At 34.8% G+C, this 20,144-nt stretch overlaps 3 protein-coding genes across 4 annotated transcripts in view; 1 reads left to right on the forward strand and 2 right to left on the reverse strand.

Moving 5' to 3' along the window:
- The window catches only part of LOC133185482 (heterogeneous nuclear ribonucleoprotein R-like), a 6,032-nt gene extending 3,802 nt beyond the window's left edge, over positions 1 to 2,230 (reverse strand). Inside the window, exons 1-5 of one of the 2 annotated variants that reach the window (XM_061320732.1) lie at positions 2,157 to 2,230; positions 1,029 to 1,228; positions 675 to 898; positions 419 to 529; positions 60 to 233 (exon numbers count right to left, since the gene is read on the reverse strand). In XM_061320732.1, coding sequence (XP_061176716.1) covers positions 60 to 233; positions 419 to 529; positions 675 to 898; positions 1,029 to 1,158 — 639 coding nt within the window. In that variant the 5' untranslated portion in view covers positions 1,159 to 1,228; positions 2,157 to 2,230. The remainder of the gene's footprint in view (positions 1 to 59; positions 234 to 418; positions 530 to 674; positions 899 to 1,028; positions 1,229 to 2,156) is intronic. The other variant, XM_061320733.1, reaches the window with a different exon arrangement.
- A 270-nt stretch (positions 2,231 to 2,500) lies between these two features.
- On the forward strand, positions 2,501 to 14,685 carry LOC133186067 (tRNA wybutosine-synthesizing protein 5-like). The gene is made up of 10 exons (XM_061321348.1): positions 2,501 to 2,904; positions 7,659 to 7,725; positions 8,182 to 8,307; positions 10,431 to 10,480; positions 10,627 to 10,719; positions 10,974 to 11,150; positions 11,862 to 11,934; positions 12,162 to 12,218; positions 12,548 to 12,619; positions 12,751 to 14,685. Exons 1-10 carry the CDS (start codon positions 2,501 to 2,503, stop codon positions 12,850 to 12,852), a joined length of 1,221 nt encoding a protein of 406 aa, XP_061177332.1. The 3' UTR covers positions 12,853 to 14,685.
- A 1,911-nt stretch (positions 14,686 to 16,596) lies between these two features.
- On the reverse strand, positions 16,597 to 18,742 carry LOC133185483 (IST1 homolog). Its single transcript, XM_061320734.1, has 3 exons — positions 18,340 to 18,742; positions 17,711 to 18,191; positions 16,597 to 17,302 (listed from the first exon to the last, which is right to left on the reverse strand). Exons 1-3 carry the CDS (start codon positions 18,606 to 18,608, stop codon positions 16,970 to 16,972), a joined length of 1,083 nt encoding a protein of 360 aa, XP_061176718.1. The 5' UTR covers positions 18,609 to 18,742; the 3' UTR covers positions 16,597 to 16,969.
- Positions 18,743 to 20,144: the final 1,402 nt, after the last annotated feature.

Genomic DNA, 20,144 nt, shown 5'->3' on the forward strand with positions numbered 1-20,144 from the left:
TTGGATCAGAGGCTATGGACGAGTTCTCTCTCCTGGGCAGAAGGAATTGCCTCTCTTACCTTTGTGGCTTCTTCAGCACCTTCTTTGGTACAGAATGTGATGAAGCAGTATCCCCTGTTAAACTGAGTTAGTGGGTCCATCATCAAGCGGAGATCCCAGATCTTTCCACACTTCTCAAACAAGGGAATCAACTCATCTTCAAACACATCTTTTGGGATTTTCCCACAGAACACCTACAAAATGCAATATTCTTTTATATTTCTACCTGTATATACCACATAAGATTTGAATGCCATTTATAAGATAAAACATCCTTTAAATAAAACTGGCCAGTTTCTCTGCATCAACTTTTTTCATGTCTGCTTATTGTAATTCTGAGTGCAGTATCTCCTGAAAGTATTATTTTCAGTGGCAGTACCTCACAACCAGGAGGAGGCGGGTTTTGATCATCCTCGCCTGGAGGTGGCCCACCATATTTCCTTTGTCCTGTAGTTACGTCCAGCGAATACCCAGTTCTCTCTAAAATTTCCTGCAAAATTTTTTTAAAAACAAATTTAATATTTGTAATTCTTTCATAAGACAGAGTGAAAGACAGAACTCAATATCATACAATGACAACCTTTCTTGAAGAAGGTAAGTAAAATATATGAAAGTATCCTTCATGGATAACTTACTGAGAGCTTGGCAGGATCAGGGCCCCGAGCTGGGGAAGCTTGAGCACCCTGCTTCTTGTTCTGGCGGTAGGTTTTCATCATCCCACACAGAAAAGCGCTTTTGTTTCCTACGTGTTCCAGACTGCTCTCACAAAACTGCTTCAGCACAGCGATAGCATCATCCGGGTTGTATTCCTTCAGTGCATCCATTGCCCTCTCATCTAGGTCTTCTGGTGACAACTTTCCTATAAAAATAATTGGCATGGTATGTTAAATACTGCACACTTTCTCTGTTAGAATAATGAATATCAACTTTCTTTCTCTTTTAACACTTCAATTTATTACTTGCAGGTTGCAACATTATATTTCACTCACCAGTTTCATAAATTTTGACAATTTCGTTGGCAACTTTGATGTTAATTCCATATTCAGTTAATTTTTGAAATTCCTCTGTTGGTTCCTCCGTTTTGACTTCAGGTTCAGTTTTAACACCATTTGTTTCCATGGTTAAATTTGAATTCTTTTCTTCTGCTCTTATTCAAACAAGAAAAATCGTTATTCCATTCTACAAAAGCCTGCAACGAAATACACAACCCACATTTAGACCTACTCACATATATATATACAGGCACCTTAGTATAGATAACATACATAATTCATCCACCAAACTAACAACCAAAATATTACGAGTCTTTTATTTTCTCAAAAATATATTTCTCAGTCGATTTTATTTACAGTTGAACTTCAGTATCTCGAACATGGACATCTTGAATACCATGGATATGTCAAAGTGATTTTGAAGTCCCAAGCATTTATTTCTTAATTACCCGGAATATCTCGAATCTTTGGATATTTTGAAGTATTTTCTTGGTCCCTTGAAGTTCGAGATAACGAAATATGACTGTATATGTATTTCTTTGCATGGGTTTGTACTTTCATAAAGATTTAAATGTTATATACTTGTAAGAAGCGGGGTTTTTTGGGGGCGGGGGGTGGGGTGGGGTGGGGGTGGAGTTAATAAATTACGATATGTATATTATGCACGCTTCAGGTGCCTGTGCTCACACATTTACACAACTGGACCTTCGTCTATGTGAATCATCCAACTAGCATTATAGCAATGTTTTCTTAACGATACTATATAAGCATTTTACAATTAGCGACCGGAAGCCATAGCCATGGCAAATGCTCTTGCCTATGTGACTAATACTTTTATTAGATTTGCAACTTAAAGTTCGCAAGCATGGTACCGAACACACTGCAAGTTATAAACAAAAACGGGATAAAATGATCTGCATTGTTTACAAACAATGGTTGTTATTAGTTGAACAAAGAAATCGATATTTTCTTGTTAGCGTGGGTAGATTATAATGAGGCCACACTCTGGACAACGTGCTAATGTAAAAGGGAGAAAGCGCCATAATGTTGTCACAAATTAATGAAAACCTATCTGCATAAGTAAACTGAGAACTTCAAAATTATGAAAACACTATTAATACTTACCAAAACGTAAAAAAATACAAATATACGGCCAAAAAGTCCTCAAAAACGCTACACGCGGTTCATCCAATGAGAAAAATGGCAGAAAGGAAGTGTGGGGTGGTCACATGGAAGAGCAGGGACGCTACTCTAAAACCAAATGGTATTTATGGTAAATTTTATAAGAAGATGAAATAAAATTTATCGAGTCTTTCAGAAAATTTCAACAAAATATTATATGAATGATTAAGAACTTATATATATCTCAGTGACCTGTAAACTTTTTTGGGATTGGAGATTTTATTTTACTTTGTTTATCAAGCGTTTGTATGATCCCGATCGTCATGCAACGTGCCCCTTCTATGAAAATGAAACTAGAAACGTTATTCTGCATCGTTTTTTATTCAGTATCATACGCAAGAGACTTGACACAAGAAAGGGGGCATTTAAAACCATTTGGATTTACAAATTCTACTCTAAAATGCGATGAAGTTGAGAAGTTCCCCTCACCCGATGTATTTTTCAGGAATTATGTTTTCCCTAAGAGACCACTTGTAATGAGAAATGCAGCAAAAATTTCCCCAGCTTTTAAATTGTGGACAGACGATTATTTTCTTCAAGTTCAGGAACCAAGAGATCATGTTGTGTCAGTGGAAACCGAAAAGAAGGAAAATCGCAAGCAGGATGTGCATGACATGCCCTTTACAGAATTTGTTGGCAGTTACAATAATTCAGGGATATACATGGTAAACCCGGTACCAAAATTCATTAGGTGTGTTATTATCTTTCATTTATTTATAATATATGAGACACAGAAACCTTAAGCACAGTTTTCTTGATAATGAAATTGAAAACCTTCCAATTAACAGATCTACCTTTTTTGTGCATATTCCTAACATTTTTTTGAAATTTTTGTGCTTATGTTTATATTTTTGTGTCTCATTTATGAGGATTTTTTTTCACTATGACTTTTATGTCTTCAAGGGGATTTAAAGTTACATTTATTTAAACTTACTCCGAAAAAATGAAAGAAAAAGCCAAGGTGTTTTTAGGTTTTTTATTTATGTGTTGCTGAGAGAAGTTATGAGATACAAAGGCTTGTTGAATGATGATGCATTTGTCAGTTTTTTTGAAGAGAGATCCTCTAAAATTCTCTTTTTTTGGAAGTGAATTTTTAGAAGCATGCTATCATCTAAATCTTTTTTAAACTTGAATGTTATTTTCCCTTGCAGTCATTGACAAAATTATATCAATATTAAGGTGTAGCCAACAACAATATTGATATTTTTCTAGTTAAAATCAAACCAACCATCTAAAAAGTCCATAACTGTTTGTGTTGATAGTTGTTGTTGCTGTTGTTTTTTTTTTTTAAATAAATTTTCTAACACCTGTTATCATCATAAAAACTACATAATTAAGAATTATTATAGATACCTGACAGCTAAACAAATTTAATATCTATTGGTGTAAAAACTTATGATCTTTTAAGCATTTTAGAGAAATGATGGACTTTACTTTCAAAATTGATACAGATAATATGAATCTTTACAAAAATTTAAAAAAAAAAAAGTAGTACTGGGGTCTTACCAAACTTTAAAAGTTGTACATTTGTTTTCCTATCTATTCCTTCTGTGTTCTATATCCTCTAGCTGTTGCAGCCATTTTTTACAATGTTGTTTGAGGTGTCATTTGTGATGTCACAATTACCTATGCGTGTAAACTGTTCCTTTAGTTCATAATGCTTCAGAAAATGGACAACATGGAGATTCATGTACTTTTTTCATTTGCATCGACTTGTAGTGATTATATATGATAAAAAGTATTACAAAATGTCATTTAAAACACCATATACATGTAATGAAACTTTATGTTATACTTTTATGTAAATTGCTTGAATTTGATTCCTTTAGAAACGTTTGATAAAATACATTGTTATACCTTTAAAAATTGTTTCCTGTGTAATTGTATACTAAACAAGAGGCCCAAGGGCCTTAACGGTCACCTGAGTATAATACAACAATTTAGAGGATCCATAGAGTATAAAATGACCTGAAAGGTGAAGCTTTGTTGCCCAAAACACAGGCACTAGGGGTATGGACCGCCCCCCCCCCCCCCTTCTCCATTTTTTTTCTTTTTAAATCTGGGGTCGAGTCACCTTTTTCCTATTTTTATATCCTAATATGTACTATATGTTATCACTAATGTAACTCTTTTGTCTCTATATGCTGTTTTTAAATATACCGTTTTCGACTGATACATAAAAAGAGAGTATCAGTTGAAAACGGTATATTTAAAAACAGCATATAGAGACAAAAGAGTTACATTATTGATAACATATAGTACATATTAGAATATAAAAATAGGAAAAAGGTGACTCGACTCCAGATTTAAAAAGAAAAAAAAAAATGGAGAAGGGGGGGGGGGATCCATACCGCAAGTGCCTGTGGCCCAAAAGCAAGAAAAATAGGATGATCAGGATCAACAAAATGATTAGTCTAGCATTCATTAACAGTTCATTAATTAGGTTCTAATCTGTTCCCCATTTATTACCATCACCATACAGTATATTAACAAACTATCAGTGCTTCTGTACTATTTTAATTCCTTGTTGAAAACTCTTACATTGGCCTCTCTTGGTCTTTGATGAACATTTAATAAGACAAGTTATTTTTGTCTCATTTTTATTTATCTGTTAATTACAAGTCTAACTGATCATTAAAACTATGAAAGTACTTTTTGTATTATACAATAAAAATTCTTGCATAATTCTCTTATTCAGTTAACCTTTCTAGTACATTATTTACAGTGATTAATTATCAAAAGTAAATGGCAATGGGGAATAACTCCTCTCAGTAGAATACAAATTAATAGAGCCCTGGCCAGGACCAGAACACTTGACCAAATGGTTCAGATGTTCAAAAATCTGGTAAAAAGTACCCTTCCTTATTAAAACATTTACTCTTTTTGCCTCTGATATGCCCAGGTGCAGAGAAGATTTTTAAAGATTTAATAATGCATTTTTACTACTTACTACAGATTCACTATATTATCAATAGAGCACCCCCCCCCCCCCCCCCCCCACCGAGAAACACCAGAGCCTCTGACCCTGGGACCAAAAGTTTGCTCATTATAAGTAATCACTTTGTTTATCTGCTTAACACTAAGGAGCAGGCAGGATTATTTAATAGAATTAATGCATTTTCACTATATTATCAAGAGCCCCACCCTTACACCAGCACATATGACCCAGGGCTCATGCAATTCACTACTTTGGAAGAGGCACTCTTGCTCATCATAACTATACACATAGCTTCTTTGCTTTTTAACCAGAAGCAGAAAGGAATATTTTCAAAGAAATTTTGGCTTTTCACTATATAATCAATAGAGCCCCCCCACCCCCCTTTTCACCAGAGCTCTTGACCCTGGGGCCATGAATTTCACATTTTTTTTGGAAGAAGCATCCTTGTGTATCATAACAATGTACTTTATAGTTTGTTTAAATAATACCCAGGGGCAGACAAGAAGATTTTCAAAGAAATAAATCACCTTCACTATAGGATCTATATAGCCCCACCCTAGCACCAGAACCCCTGTCCCTGGGGCCATGAATTTCACAATTTTGGAACAGGCATCATTGCTTACCATAACAATGTTTTTAGTTTGTTTAAATAATACCCAGGAGTAGAGAAGAAGATTTTCAAAGAAATAATGCACTTTCACTATATGATCTATATAGCCCCACCCTAACACCAGAACCCCTGACCCTGGGGCCATGAAATTCACAATTTTGGAACAGGCATCATTGATTATCATAACTATGTATTTACTTTGTTTAAATAATACCCAGGAGTAGAGAAGAAGATTTTCAAAGAAATAATGCATTTTCACTATATAATCAATAGAGCCCCGCCCTAAAACCAGAACCCATGACCCTGGGGCTATGAAATTTACAATTTTGGATAAGGCACTCTTGTTCTTCATAACTATGTACTTAGTTAGTTTATTTGATACCCAGGAGCAGAGAAGAAGATTTTCAAAGAAATAATGCACTTTCACTATATGATCTATATAGCCCCGCCCTCACACCAAAACCCCTGACCCTGGGGCTATGAAATTCACAATTTTGGAAAAGGCACTCTTGCTCATCATAACTATGTACTTAGTTAGTTTATTTAATACCTAGGAGCAGAGAAGAAGATTTTCAAAGAAACAATGCATTTTCACTATATAATCAATAGAGCCCCGCCCTAACACAAGAACCCCTGACCCTGGGGCCATTAGTTTCACAATTTTCGATAAGGCACTCTTGCTCATCATAACTATGTACTTAGTTAGTTTATTTGATACCCAGGAGCAGAGAAGAAGATTTTCAAAGAAAAATGCACTTTCACTATATGATCTATATAGCCCCACCCTAGCACCAGAACCCCTGACCCTGGGGGCATGAACTTCACAATTTTGGTAGAGGGCTCAATGCTTATTACAATCATGCCAACAGTTTGACTGCTTGATGTCCAGGAGTAAAGAAGAAGATTTTTAAAGATTGCAATAATTTTGGTGGTTTTAGCCCCACCCCTCAGGCACCAGGGGGGCAGGGACCATGAAATTCACAATTTTTGTACCCCTTCACCCATAGGTGCTATATGTCAAATTTGGTTGAAATTGGTTGAGCGGTTTCAGAGAAGAAGCTAAAAATGTTCAAATGTTAACGCACATCTCACGACGCACAACGACGGACAAAAAACAGATAGCAATAGGTCACCTGAGTGACTCAGATGACCTAAAAAGTCTAACATTTCCAATGTTTTGCTGAGCAGTCATAAAAAAAAATAGATGTTTGACCCCAGAGCATAATATTGGACCTATCGTGGTGGGGGGTGGCAGTGTGGGCGGGGTCAGCTGTATCTTATTTGCATTCGTTGGAGTTCAAGAGAACTTTACGGAATTGACCAAGTTTAAACTGCAGTGCAGGTAAACAAAATTCACATCATGTTATGTCAAGATAAAAAGTAAAAGGTATAACAAAATATTTACTGACTGTGATCTCGGGCAAAATGCGTTTTGTCGACCCCTCGAACCAAAACTGTTTGCCTTCGGCCAAACGGCCTCAGACAAACAGTTTGGTTCTTGGGTCCGACAAAATGCATGTTGCCCTCAAACCTAGTCAATAAATTTATACTGTTACCCTCTAAATGATGAAACCATGCCTTCCAGTGTGATAGAATTTAGAAACAGTCAACATTGCTTGTCGACGGATGATATTCCAGAAAGAATATTGACTGTGCAGAATCTATGCATGCATGCTTCATCTTTATTTATATTTATATAAAACATTCAGTGTAATATAATAAATGCTGCATTAGTGGAGGGTAACATTGAAAATTGTCACCCCACTGAAAACCATTGTCAATCTTGGTTGACAATGGTTTTTGAGGGGTGACAATTTTCAGTGTTACCCTCACTATATGCAGTATTTATATGATATTAACCTTGATAACACTTTTTATTGCTGTTGTGTTTATTCAGTCAGGATATCGTTCTTCCTTGTTGTATGCAGTGTCCATTTATAGTGGAAGAAAAACTAGTGGAAAACGTAAGTTTAAATAAATTTTTTTTAAAAAGTTCATAAAAAATACTATGAATTTAAAATGAGGAAAAAAAAGAAAAATAAAATAAGAATGCCATATTTGAAATAAATGTGTTATATAATACATGTATCATTTCTAGACTTAAGACTAAAATATTAACATTTTTTGAGTACATGTGTATTTATATTAAAGAAGTATTTCAAATCCAGCTGCAGATGGAAATGAATAGCAAGGTGCAAATGCCAAACAAAATTTAAAAAAATGAACTGTACCCTTGAAGATTCAAATTGCAAATTAATAGGTTTATTTCAAAATACAGGAATTGCCAGTCATGCATTATTAAATTTTTTATGTACCATGTACAGACGGTTTGGATTAATAATTTTTATATCATATTGATATGCAGATATGTTGGTTTGTTAATATCTAATTACCTACATTGTTTTTTTAACCGGTTATAGATAATGTGGTTCAGTAGTGGAGGAACTAAATCTGTTGTGCACACAGATTCTGTAGAAAATATCAATTGTCTGTATCGAGGAGACAAGCAGTTTGTGATGGTAGATCCAGATAAATATGGAGACAAGGTATGTTTGTTTTACAGGTTAAAAATTTATCCTCTATCATAAAGGTTTTACTAAGCTTTCCTTGTAAAAATCTTAGTCATTTTATAAAGTTTATTTTTAGAAGAAATTCAAAGACAATTCCATATCCTAAATAAAACACTTGAACCCTATCACCTGTCAGAGGTCATACTATAATGTATAGAGGTATCTATACATTACATCATCCCTCCTTTTGACTGTAACCAGCTGTCAAAGGTCTCCATACATAATCCCTTCTCATTGGCTGTTACCAGCTGGCAGTGGTTTATATACATTTATATTGGCAGTGGTTTATATATATTGGCAGTGGTTTGCATATATTGGCAGTGGTTTGTATATATTGGCAGTGGTTTTATATTTTGGCAGTGGTTTGTATATATTGGCAGTGGTTTGTATGTATTGGCAGTGGTTTGCATATATTGGCAGTGGTTTTCATACATGTATATTGACAGTGGTTTATATATATTGATAGTGGTTTGTATATATTGGCAGTGGTTTTTATATATTGGCAGTGGTTTGTATATATTGGCATTGGTTTTTATATATTGGCAGTGGTTTCTATACATTGGCAGTGGTTTCTATATATTGGCAGTGGTTTATGTACATGTATATTGGCAGTGGTTTATATATATTGGCAGTGGTCTGTATATATTGGCAGTGGTTTGTATATATTGGCAGTGGTTTGTATGTATTGGCAGTGGTTTCTATATATTGGCAGTGGTTTCTATATATTGGCAGTGGTTTATGTACATGTATATTGGCAGTGGTTTATATATATTGGCAGTGGTCTGTATATATTGGCAGTGGTTTTTATATATTGGCAGTGGTTTGTATATATTGGCATTGGTTTTTATATATTGGCAGTGGTTTCTATACATTGGCAGTGGTTTCTAGATATTGGCAGTGGTTTATGTACATGTATATTGGCAGTGGTTTATATATATTGGCAGTGGTCTGTATATATTGGCAGTGGTTTGTATATATTGGCAGTGGTTTGTATGTATTGGCAGTGGTTTCTATATATTGACAGTGGTTTGTATATATTGGCTGTGGTTTCTATATATTGGCAGTGGTTTCTATATATTGGCAGTAGTTTCTACCTCCTAAATGGCTGTTACCACTAACAGAGATCTTTATACATACTTCCTCATTGGCTCTACCAGCTGTCAGAAGCCTCTATAATTTCTATCGGCTCATTGACTGTTATCAGATGTCAAAGATCTCTACATATATTCCTTCCTTATTGATTGATACCAGCTGTGAGATATCTATATACATATATTCCTTCCTAATTGTTTGATAGTGGCTGTAAGAGGTCTCAATACCACACCCTACTCAATGGCTGATACCAGCTGTCGGAGGTGCCAGTACATCCTTCCTCCTCATTAATTGATACATGCTGTCTCAATACAAACCTCTCTCCTCATTGGTTGATACCAGCCATCAGATCTCTATACATATTCCCTCCTCATTGGTTGATACCAGCCGTCAGAGGTCTCAATACAAACTTCCTCCTTATTGATTGATACCAGCTGTCAGAGGTCTCCATACACTCTCATCCTCATTTTGATACCAACTGTCAGTGGTCTCTACACACCTTCCTTCCTCATTGCTTGATACCAACTGTCATAGGTCTCTATACGCTCTCCTCCTCATTGTAAGATACCAGCCATCAGAGATCTCTATACATTCTCCTCCTCATTGGTTGATATCAACCATCAGAGGTCTCTATACACTCTCATCCTCATTGGTTGATACCAGCTGTCAGAGGTCTCTATACACTCTCATCCTCATTGGTTGATACCAGCTGTCATAGGTCTCTATACACTCTCCTCCTCATTGTAAGATACCAGCCATCAGAGATCTCTATACATTCTCCTCCTCATTGGATGATATCAGCCGTCAGAGGTCTCTATACACTCTTATCCTCATTGGTTGATACCAGCCAGCAAAGGTCTCTATACTTTATCTCCATTTACGAAAGCAGGGGAGGTATATATACCATGTTCATGTATGTTTAAAATGTATAAAATAAATAGTAAAGAGTTAAAAGCATTCAAACCTCTGTCAGTGGTTAATTTTTTTTATTTGTTTGTTAACTGTAGGTAGATCTGGACCATCCAGAAGGTTCTTACTCAGGTGTGGATGTGGACAGGTATTTTTTAGAAAGAAGAAAGGGAGAGAGGGCACAGAAAAGGGACAAAATGATTAAAGAAAAAAATGATTATTTAAGAGACTATATATCATGGCATGTATAAAAAGTAAAATTTACTGAATTGTGACCCCATGTAATTGTTTCAGTGTTGATTACACCAAGTACCCTGGCTTGGCTGATGTGGAATTCTACACCATTAATATAACAGCAGGGGATTGTCTTTTTATTCCATATAAATGGTAATGTCAAGACTCAAGACTCTAAGACAATTTATTGATATTCTTTTTTTTTAATTTGAAATAAATTCCAATGACCATATCCAACTGCAAAGCATTAAATATCTTCTAATATAAATAATCTCCAAAGAAAACCAGAATTATTACATTATATTTATGATTTGTTATATCCTGTTTGTATTTCATCAATTTGTTGTGAAAATATAAATACAGGAAATACTGAAGTGGCAAATAATTTTTTCCTAAATTTTTTTCAGGATTCACCAGGTTCGGTCCTTTGATAGTAACCTGGCTGTAAATATTTGGTGGAACCATTTTATCCCAAAAGATGTTTCACTGGAATCCTGCAACTCAGAGTGTGACCTTGACCTGACCTTAAAGACAGCTGAATTCCGAGGCTTTGATCAAGTCATGGAGAGTGTTGATGCCATAAAGTAAGCATGCATTCTAAGTATCTGTTCCAAGAGAGGGAGGGATTGCATACATCAGTTTGTCTTTCCTTGAGCAATTAATAATATTTGCCTGTTGTCTATATTTGTGAGAATGATGAGTCGCAAAATTAGAAGGCAACATGGTAGATTAAATGATAAATGGCTATTTTCTTCAAAACATATGTGCTAGAATTATTTTTTTTTTTAATTAAAGAAAGATTAATATCATAATATTTTAATGTTCTAAATTAATTACAAATAAGTGTTGTTCTAATTCTGATATACCGTATAGCAGGAATTTTTAGCGGGGTGCTAACTTTGGCTTATTTTAGCAGTTTAAAAATTTTAATCGCTAAATTTGCACACTTGCTATAAGTACTGAATACAAGAAAAAATAACTTTGTTCAGTCTGTTGTAAAACAATATATCTCTCATCTGGTTTGGTTTTTACTCAAAATCTTGCCAAAATCAGTATTCAAGCATATATTAAATGTACTGAAAACGCATCCAGAGGAGGAACTTCCTCTACTTTACACGTCAAGGAACTGTGTGTCCACCAAGAAAAGTTCCATCAAAATTATTGGCATACCTTTGAGCAAGCAGAACGCCAAATCTTACACCCTCTAAAGAAATCCACTATACGGTAGCTTTCCTACAAATTTATCATTTCCACACAATACATGTGAGTTTTATTTTATTCATTTTATTTTTCAGAGAACATGTTTACGCTCTTCTTTCAAGGCTAAAAAATTGTGACTATCATTCATTTCTGAATGGTTTAATTGGGGTAAGAACTCATAAATGTATTATTTATTAAGTATTTCATATCAAACGGTAAAATGAAACGTAATTTAAACCGACAGTAAATATGATATAAAAATAATCCTGGTATTTTAGATAGGGATTTTTAGATTCTATTTAATTCCATGGACAGACAACAATATATATAGAATAATTCCTTTCTATTTGCACACAGTGAAGTGTAATACAGTGCTGTTATGTTTATTGTTACAGGATGATATTGAATTTTTGGGAAACAACAATATTCCTTATGATTCCTTAATGAGGAAGGTAAGGTTATTACATAACAAAATAACATCTACAAAATATGTCAGACCAAAACATACAGCAATTTTCCATCAGTATCTCAAAGAAACTTCTTGGAAACTAAATTGACTCACGGTCATTTCATTCCTCTGTTACCATCATTACTGTAAAAGTTGCTAGTTTTGAAATAATGTTCATTTACCAAGAAACTCAAAGCAAGTACAATTCCATAATAAGTATTCAGTAAAATATACTGAGTAGTCAAATTGAGGTTTATTAAACAATATACAGAGAGGTCACTTAGTCTGTGTGTTTGTTTGTAATTTTCATTAACTGACCTGTTATGATTATAGATATTCCAGGAGATGGATAAAAATAAAGATGGATCCATTAATGAGGAAGAACTAGACAAAATGGACGAGCAGGTACAAATCTGTCTTTATTGTGTGATAAATAAATTTTGCAGTAACATTATATATATTCCAAAACACCAATATACAATTCTTTGATGTTACATCACTGACTTCCTGTCACATGACATGCTATATTTTAACAGAATTGGCTGAGAGTGCAGCAGACAATGGATGAATTAAGTCACCTGATTAAAGATGCAGAGAGTCTGGATAATGGAGAGTTCAGGTTCAAGGATGAGTTATAGAGGCCAATCAAGGGAAACCATTCATCACCTCATTTGATCTGAAACCTAGTCTACCCACCAATGAAATCCATTTGTTCTTAAGAATATACTGAGTTTAATTTTGGCTCCAAACACATTTTGATAATGTATTCAATATTCAAATTGAAATTATTTTTCAGTTAATATGGTTTATTTTTGAAGCTAAAGTGACATTTTTTATGCTTCAATTAACATTTGTGTATTAAAAGATTACGCATTTGTTAACCAGGTACTTAATAATTACTTCTCAGGAACTCATTTCTTTCACATTATCTCAGTGTAAATCTGAGGATTGCTCAATGATACATTTTCATGTAGAAATCAAGTTACAGTTGAACTTTGATATCTCGAACACTGATATCTCAAATCCCCTGGATATATTGAAGTATTTTAGAAGTCTCAACCATTGTTTCTTCATCATGTATTTTAACCTTGATATCTGCTAAATATAAACAATATTTTTTATTAATGGACTATAATTACGAAGAAAAATGATTGGTTTAAAGCTGTGATAATTTTCACCTTACTTCTTTTTTCATGCCAATTGCAAGATCTTTTCATCCCATCTTTATTATTTAAATAATATTAGATGTATGAATTGAAACAAAATAATACTTCACAAAATGTAGGGAAATCTGTATCATCATTTATGTGATTCATGCATTCCAGCAAGTTGATACCACCTTTGTTTGATAACTTATAATTTATTTTTTGTCATTTTTTTCAAATAACATTATTTTTAGTTCACCTCAGCCAAAGGCTCAAATGAGCTTTTCTGTTTTAATATTTGTCCATCCGTCAACTGTTAATTTTTCACATTTTTGGCTTCTTCTCAACAACCATTTAGTTTTGGATAATTGAGATTCAAGTTTTCCAGATGAAGAGCCAAGTCCCATATTATACTATTAGTCTTTTATTATATACTAGCCTTTTATCGTCTTATTTGATTATTCAACTTAATTTATTTTATTGTATTTATATTAAAAAAAAACATGTTCATGTAATATTCATGAGAATCCCACTGGAAATTAGCATATCAAATTTTTCATGGATTATCCTCGGGTATACATGGCTCTATATCTTCATCTTTTCCTTGTGATTTATGTTTATCAATGTCTTTTTTTAACAGTCAATTTTTAAGAGCATGTCATTATTTCACTTGTATTTTACATGTTAATTTTATGTGCTTAAATAGGAATGTTTTTAAATCCTCTTTAAAAATAGCAGGGTGCAATGAGTCATTATAGAAGCAACTCCATAAAGTGTAGAATCATTTTTGTTGAATCATGGCCCCTGGGGCTTTGGTTGAAGTCACAATATAGCATTCCACATTAACAGAATGCCAACAATTATACATATACATGTTTACATGTATCAAAATATAAATATCTCAGTGAACACTGTCATATTGATATGCCAGCTTCCTCATGTTGGCAATGGCAGGGGTCACAATAGGGCTAAGGTTGATGAAGTCACAACGAAGAGTTGTGCAAGAGTGCAGTCACGCTAGGGGATAAAAATAATAATAATGGGAATAAATTGGAAAAGTCTCTAAAAATCTTCTAAAAGCATGGCCAAGGTTATTCAGGTGAGTGATATGGCCCATGGGCTTCTTGCTTGTTATGAAATCCACATATTTTTACTGCTTAATATGAATTATAAGAATGTTATATTTGTTTCTGTTCATAGGTACTCCACCTTTTGATTTGAAAATATTTATTAACCAAGTGCTTACTTTTGCTATTTTTTTTACATTCTGTTCATGAACTTTTATATTTGTATAAGTATACATTTAAGTACACTTGCAATGTATGTGTACACACTATCCTGTATACAAACTTTCTTTGATAATAAACAATATTTTTTTGATGATTAACTTTTTTTCAGTGTTTGTGTGTTGAATAAATTTGTAAAGTGTAAAGAACGTAGAAAAATACTTTTGTTGCCCATAATTTTTTTCAGATCATATAACATTAAAATTAACCAATCTGAATTGATCCACAGAATCTGCAGTACAATATACTGAGCTATCACAGCTTCCCAACGAATCAGGATTTGGCTCAAAAGTCCATTTAACAATACAAATTTTGGAGCAGAGCAAACATGGACCTCTAAAACATCAGAGGTGGGATCACGTGCTAAGGAGGAGTGAGCATCCCCTGCCGACCGGTCACACCCGCTGTGTGCTCCTTGCAATGATCGGGAAATAACGGAAAAATCTGTCGACAATTCAGTGTGTAAATAATGGCCTAACAATTGGTATGAAAAATGTCAGTCAGCATTTGACTTCAAGATAAATTGTATTTGCTGACAAGGTCATTGTATCGACCATAGAACTTACGAAATGACGACTTTAAACGAGACTGCTGATATTCTTGTTTCATCAACTTGTTTGTCAATAACTTACCTCGTTTTAGAAATTGTTCATACGTAGAGCATGCTCATAAGAATGGAAATAACCATTGTTAATTGACAATACGTCGTCGATATATCTAAATGTTGAGTTGAAGGCCACAGCAAGTGTTTTCTTCTTTTCATGTATAAGATTTTGAACAAATTCTGCTTCATATGAATACAAAAAAGGTCTGCCAATAACGGGGTGCAATTACTACCCATGGGAATTCCAATAGATTGATGGAAGACCTGGTCTCCAAAAACCACATAGATATTGTCAATCAGAAACTCAAGCATCTTTTTAATATCAACTTCAGAGTACTTGTGTGTACAATTTTCATTGAAAAAGCAGCTGTCAATATCAAAAAGCCTGGACTTTATTTTTTCATGGGGAATGGTTGTATATAAAGTTGAAAAGTTGTGCAAGTTTTTATGTTGTTGATTAGGGTAAAATTTTGTGATTTCAAATTTTCCAAAAGTTCCTTGGTATTTTTAAGTAAACACATCTGATTTACACTATTGCTCGAATATATTGTTGCACAGTACTCCTGAAGTTTCTCCTTCACTACTATTTTAGTGAGGGGCATTATCAGAACCCCCCCCCCCCCCCCCCCCGAAAAAGGAGAGTTTTCGCAACTCAGAATTTTATTTAATTGGAAGTTAAGGTCTGTACATGGTGGCTTTCACTGATCATTTTTATCCTTAAAATTTAAATTAAAAATTTACGTTCTCAAAAAAGGTGGCAAGTGAGACAGGCCCCCTGCAACAGCCCCCCCCCCCCCACCCACCCATCACCCAAGATCTATGTGCCATAATGTTATGTTCATATGAGTGGAAGTCAATTGCAAGTGAAATATCTTTCCAGAACTATTTGTATCAATGGGAATTCCCAATCTATTTTTAGTCTAATGTGAGAAAAATAAATCCTTATATTCACCTGGAAGGTCACATGCAGGTGAATATAACGTAGTATTTTTCTAACATTGTTGGATCTCAGCCAATCAGAGAGATGGGAATTATTCATTCATATAATAATTTGGGACTGCCAGCTCACTTCGACATATCCCTGGTATTCAATATGTCAGAATCTGAGATAACAAAGTTCAACTGTATATCAATGAAACACTTTAAAGGGCAAGTAATACTTGTAGTATATATATTCAGACTGAGGAAGGACTCCTGGAAAACATTTAATGTTCCAGATTAGAACCAATACTGGGATTCCTTTTCAATATCAATAATTAATTTAAAAGGAATCTGAAACTTTCCTTTCTAATGGTAAGCGATTGACACAAAATATCACCAGTACAATGAACTTGAAATAAGTATGCATTAGACAAAAAAAAAATCGATTTATTTACAGTTCACACTAAAACAATTCACATTTAAATACATATAGTATTTTTCATCCTATACCAAAGTGTAATACTACAAATTTACACATTTTACATGATTTTTTTCAGATAATCACAGTATATGGGTTTCTAAGATTGCACATTAATAATAATTTTCAGTATCAAGACAAGTAACAGTTTTTCTTTTCAAAAGAATTGATTTGTAGGAATTCATAAGATGCTGGTTTTTGTTACATGTGTACATTAAAGCTTTATAGATCTAAGAATTACAGAAATTACCATAATGCACAAGTTCATGCAAGTTGATGATTTACACAATATATGATGTACAATAAATAAAAACTGCTTGTTCACTTTCTCTTTTTCAACTGTTCAAATCTTCTAGTCAAATCATCAAAGTCTACATCCTCTCCACCAGCGGAGGTACCACCCACCGAATTCCCTGGATCAGGGAGGGTACTATTTGGGACAGCTGGGAGGTCAGGAAAAGTGTCCGGGGTAAAGCCTGCAGGTGGTGGGGGTTGACTGTGAGCCTGTTTCTTTGGGTCCTCACCTAGCCAGTCATTATAAGACTGCTGACCAGTCTGTGGTGGTGGGGCTGAATGCGCTGGGTCCACAAACCCTCCTGCTCCAATCCCTCCTGAGGGGGGTGCCTGGGGTAAAGGAGGTGGCATCTTACTATCCTGGTTCAAATAAAATAATGAATAATTAAACTTACATTGTATGTCACTGAATTATTATTATTATTCACTTTTCGTAATCAAAATGCAAGATTGTAAAATGGATTTTACATGGCTTGATTGTCCCAACAGTAACAGATCTTACATAATAAACCATTCACGATGTACAGTACTACTAACAGTTTTGAAATTGTAGTAATTTAACAAAAAGAAAAATGAGCATGTTGAAAATTTGAAATGCTCTTCGACTATCAAATTTATTCATAAGCACTGTGTTAATTTTGATCACTGGTTTGAATAATTGGTTCTTTTCATAAGCAATGCCAGCAAACAAAATGTACTGAAAGCATTAAACTGCAATAAGTGCAGTCAACATGAAAGTTTTAAACCACTTGACTATCCATTCCTTACCTGTGGTGGTTGGTACAAATGCTGGGGAGGTGGATACTGAGGTTGAGATGGGGGAGGATATGAAGGTGCTGAGGCACCCCCTCCAATCTGTGGCTGTAACACCCCCATCCCTCCACTGGGCCCCCCATTACTCCCTCCACCTTTCTTCTCTCCAAGATCAATCAATAAGTTTTCTGCAGCAAACACCTCATCCTGATTCATCACAGCAGGATCAGGCTCAAATGGCACATTGTAAGTCTTAGCAATTTCAATCATGTATCGCTCTACCAAGATTTTGGGTGGGGCTTGAACCCCAAGTTTGTGCATCACTTTTTCATTGACATTGTTTAGTTCATTCGTTCGACATGCCTGGCCAAATTCTTTCCCATATTTAGCAGTTAACTGATCTGTCACTATTTTAAACTCCTGCACATCTGCTTGAAGTCTTGGTGTTGCCCATATTATACTCGCAATGGCTTCCTCCAATCCAGGATCCAGCTCCCTACAGAAATAAATGAACAAGATTTTCTAGAATACTTATGACCTTATTATGAAATCTATTGGAGATATTTTCTAGCAAACTGTTAGGGGCTTGAAATCATCAATGTCAATGTAATTAGTGAATCACAAAGTTAAAATCAAATACTTACTTTTGGGTCTGAATAAGACCGAATCGGGCCAATAAAAGATCACAGAACATTTCAAGGAGTTCCATAGCCTCCACCAAATAGTCCTCTCGGACAATGTGTTCCACACGGATCCGTGCCCTGTCGTCCTTACCTGCCGAAATATAATCTGCTATTTCTTTTCTAGCCTTAGAAGCCATCTCTGTTTTCTTCTTTTCCAACAGTTTTAAACGATTTATGACAAGTCTCAGATTTGTTTTTAGCTTCACGTAGTTGGCCCCCGAGCTAAACATTGTTGCCTACTTGGTGTCAATTCTTCTTAGTGAAGTCAAATGAATGATACCAGAAAAAACTTAATTTGTAAATAGCACAATCGTCATAAGACTCTGACTTTCTTGTTTAGATACGTGACGTCATATTTAGTTCACTCTACTTCCGCATAGACTGCAGCGAATATTCAGCAAAAAACAAAAAACAAAAAAAAAAACCAAACAAACAAACAAACAAACAAACAAATAAACAAAAAATCAAAACAAAACAAAGAAGACAAGATAGGCTGAATTAGAAAGAAATGTTCATGAATTAAATAACGTTTGTAGGAAAAGATTTCCTTAACCGCAATTTACAAAACACTGCTTTCTGCGTTGACTTCAACGCAGCGGCGTAGCTTACAAAGGGGAAAAGGGGAGGGGGGTGTAAGACCTACTGCCTTGTAAAAACCCACGATTGGCCATGAAGTCACGATTATCTACTCTGTAATCAAGGTAAATCATTCAGTCCTTTGAACAACACTTTGGATGTGTTTGAAAATGCTTATTTTTGAGAAATCAAGTATAGGCTCGCATTATTTTGGGGGGAAGAGGTTGAGGTGGGGGTGAGTTCAAGTCCAATTTATTCACCCAAACCAAAATTGATACATGGGGTAAAATACTAAAAACATCTATACATTTTATACAAACTGGTCAGAGGTGCCTACACAATACAAAAACATGACAGAATAGAATTAAGAAAGAAAGAAAACAAGAGGCCCAGGGGCCACATCGCTCACCTAAGCACTGTGGCTAGGAAAAAAGCAAAAATCAGTTTAGTATTGAAAAGCTTAAATGCATAAGTGGTCCCGACCTATCCCTAAAAGGGAGGGGGGGGGGTTATGATTTGAACAAAATTGAATCTACACTAACTAAGGATGCTTACATATTTTTTGACTAACTGTGATCGTCTTTCCCTACAAGTTTGAACTTTCATTGTGGCCCCACCCTACCCCCAGGGGGTCATGATTTGAATAAACTTGAATGTACACTATCTGAGGGTGCTTCCAAATAAATCTGACAAATCGTGGCTTTGCTGTTCTTGAGAAGATTTTTAAAGATTTTTCCTACATATTCCTATGTAAATCTTTGATCGTCCACTGTGGCTCCACCCTACCCCCGGGGGTCATGATTTGAACAAACTTGATTCTACACCATCTGAGGATGCTTCCATATAAATATGACCAATCGTAGGTTTGCTGTTCTTGAGAAGATTTTTGAAGATTTTTCCTATATACTCCTATGTTAATCTTTGATCGTCCATTGTGGCTCCACCCTACCCCCGTGGGTCATGATTTGAACAAACTTGAATCTACACTACCTGAGGATGCTTTCACATTAATATGACCAATCATAATTTTGCTGTTCTTGAGAAAAAGATTTTTAAAGATATTTCCTATATATTCCTATGTAAAACTTTGATCGTCCACTGTGGCCCCACCCTACAACCGGGGGTCATGATTTTAACAAATTTGAATATAAAATACCTGACAATGATTCCACATGAGTTTCTTATTTTTT

Source organism: Saccostrea echinata, unplaced genomic scaffold (genome assembly GCF_033153115.1).
Source record: "Saccostrea echinata isolate AGI-Se365-2 ecotype Australia unplaced genomic scaffold, CSIRO_AGI_Sech_v1 ptg000012l, whole genome shotgun sequence".
NCBI classification, from domain to species: Eukaryota; Metazoa; Mollusca; class Bivalvia; order Ostreida; family Ostreidae; genus Saccostrea; species Saccostrea echinata.

Excerpts from the sequence above, each read along its gene's own strand:
- LOC133186067 (XM_061321348.1), top strand. The coding sequence starts at position 2,501 with ATGAAACTAGAAACGTTATTCTGCATCGTTTTTTATTCAGTATCATAC. Across the intron at positions 7,726-8,181 it reads AAGAAAAACTAGTGGAAAAC|ATAATGTGGTTCAGTAGTGG; the intron begins GTAAGTTTAAAT and ends AACCGGTTATAG. Across the intron at positions 10,481-10,626 it reads TCAGGTGTGGATGTGGACAG|TGTTGATTACACCAAGTACC; the intron begins GTATTTTTTAGA and ends TAATTGTTTCAG.
- LOC133185483 (XM_061320734.1), bottom strand. The coding sequence starts at position 18,608 with ATGTTTAGCTCGGGGGCCAACTACGTGAAGCTAAAAACAAATCTGAGA. Across the intron at positions 18,192-18,339 it reads GGTCTTATTCAGACCCAAAA|GGAGCTGGATCCTGGATTGG; the intron begins GTAAGTATTTGA and ends TTATTTCTGTAG. Across the intron at positions 17,303-17,710 it reads ATTTGTACCAACCACCACAG|GATAGTAAGATGCCACCTCC; the intron begins GTAAGGAATGGA and ends TATTTGAACCAG.